We start from the raw sequence: 1,843 nt of genomic DNA on the forward strand, positions 1-1,843 counted from the left end.
GTGTTAGCCAGGATGGTCTCGATCTCCTGACCTCGTGATCCGCCCGCCTTGGCCTCCCAAAGTGCTGGGATTACAGGCGTGAGCCACCGCACCCGGCCGGGAGCTATTTTTAAGAAGGCCGACAAGAAAGACCTCTTGGATTTAATTGACGAGAACTCAGCCATGTGATAAATCAGTTAAAGCATTAAGAAACCGAAAGTCCTTACATTTTAAGTCTCAACGACTTTCAGGATCACCTTTTGAATTTGCTTAAGTATTATGAAACTCCCCTAGGAGAAAACACTCCCCAACATGAAACAGTAAAGCACAAATAGTGCCTGCTGTGAGCTAACCAAAATTGCTGTCTTTACATAAAACATTTATTGACGGCCAGTTTCACGAGACCCAAATGTGCTCTGAAAGAATACTCCAGTCCAATGACCTCTCTGACCTCTCCCTCTGTGAGTTCAGGGCTCTCTCGCCTCTTTTGAGAGCCTCATTAAGGACCATCAACCTAAGAGAACACTTTAAGAGTACGCAGGGACCAGTTCTAGTTTCTCGCCGAAAAAACTGTACAGAAAGCAGACATTCCACTACCTCACACAGGCTCACGGCTAAAACCAGTTTCACCAAGGGAGGATACAAGGAATTCTTCGGTCTGGGATAAAATGCACCGCCCAAGTTTGGGAACACCAAGACAGGGCTCCAGGAAAGCCGTGAGAAAGAGATCTAGTCCAGGCTGATTCAGACCAGTAACTGGCTGAAAGACACTTTGCGTCCCTAAACTAATCTCCTCACCTGCAAACAGATACAACAATGACTCCTGCCTCTCAAAATATGTGAAGCTCTAACGAGATAGCCGTAAAAGAACTTTAAGAGGCGCACGGAGCGGGATGTGCTCAAGTTACTTAAATTATACTTGTGTTAGGAGGAGCGCAAGTGGGAGACTCGTGAACATTACCTTGACTAGCCACACTCCTGTGTTCTGTTTGGCGCCGGTCAGGTCGAGTTCCCCGCGCTCGGCCATGGGTCTATCGCCGGTGGACGCGTGCAGGCTACAGCAGCGACACCAGGAGCTGGAGGGCTGAGAAGCGGGCGTCCGGAGCAAAGGGCAAGCGGCGCTGAGAGGTGAAGAGGCAGGGGTTCCTTACCTGCCAGGACACTGGAAACCGCAGAGTAAGAGGAACACGCCGCCGGTAGCCAAGACTGCGCCTGCGCACTGTACGTCCGTACGGCGCGCCGTTGCAGACAAACTTTCTGTTTCGGAAATTCCTTGGGTGGGCGTGGCTGTCAGCGTAGTGTGTATCTGAAGGATTAAAACATAGGGTGAGATGAGCCAAAACGTTAGCAACGTATTTAAAGACATGGCCAGCATAAGTGAAGAAAAAGATTATCAGAACGGAAAAACGGGGTTCAAAAAGACAAAAGTTGTCAGAACGTGTCCAACCCTAGCCAAAGAGAGAGAGAGAATATTTGAAGGACAGGCTTAGGTTAGTAAATTGGCACCCCCCCGGCCAACGTCATTAGCACAAGTGGGCACTGGGATCAGACTTGGTAGCCCTGGGTATATTGAAAACATGCCGTTTCTAGACATGAAAAGAAAGCCGTGTTTCAGCTCAGTGGCTACCCGAGCTCCTCTGATTAAGCAAGCAGAGCACCTCAGATTCCAAAACCCGGAGGTCTGAGACAAACCTGATCGTTTCCTCTCCTGCTTAAACAGTTCTCTCTTTCTCTTCTTGCCTCTAGAATAAAATTCAATCCTCCTGCTTCAACTGGGCCCTCTCAATTTCATCCGTTTGCACCGCCCACCATCAATCCACCATGCACCGAACCACACCAAACCCAGGAGACTTCCTGGAACACG

General features: G+C 49.3%; 1 protein-coding gene across 3 annotated transcripts in view; it reads right to left on the reverse strand.

Moving 5' to 3' along the window:
- GTF2F2 (general transcription factor IIF, polypeptide 2, 30kDa) overlaps window positions 1-1,201 on the reverse strand; it is a 180,797-nt gene extending 179,596 nt beyond the window's left edge. For all 3 annotated transcript variants that reach the window (XM_011940103.1, XM_011940095.1, XM_011940087.1), the window contains exon 1: window positions 941-1,201. In XM_011940103.1, the coding sequence (XP_011795493.1) occupies window positions 941-1,006 (66 nt within the window). In that variant the 5' untranslated portion in view covers window positions 1,007-1,201. The remainder of the gene's footprint in view (window positions 1-940) is intronic.
- Window positions 1,202-1,843: the final 642 nt, after the last annotated feature.

This window comes from Colobus angolensis, unplaced genomic scaffold, assembly GCF_000951035.1.
Source record: "Colobus angolensis palliatus isolate OR3802 unplaced genomic scaffold, Cang.pa_1.0 Scaffold101, whole genome shotgun sequence".
Classification (NCBI taxonomy): domain Eukaryota; kingdom Metazoa; phylum Chordata; class Mammalia; order Primates; family Cercopithecidae; genus Colobus; species Colobus angolensis.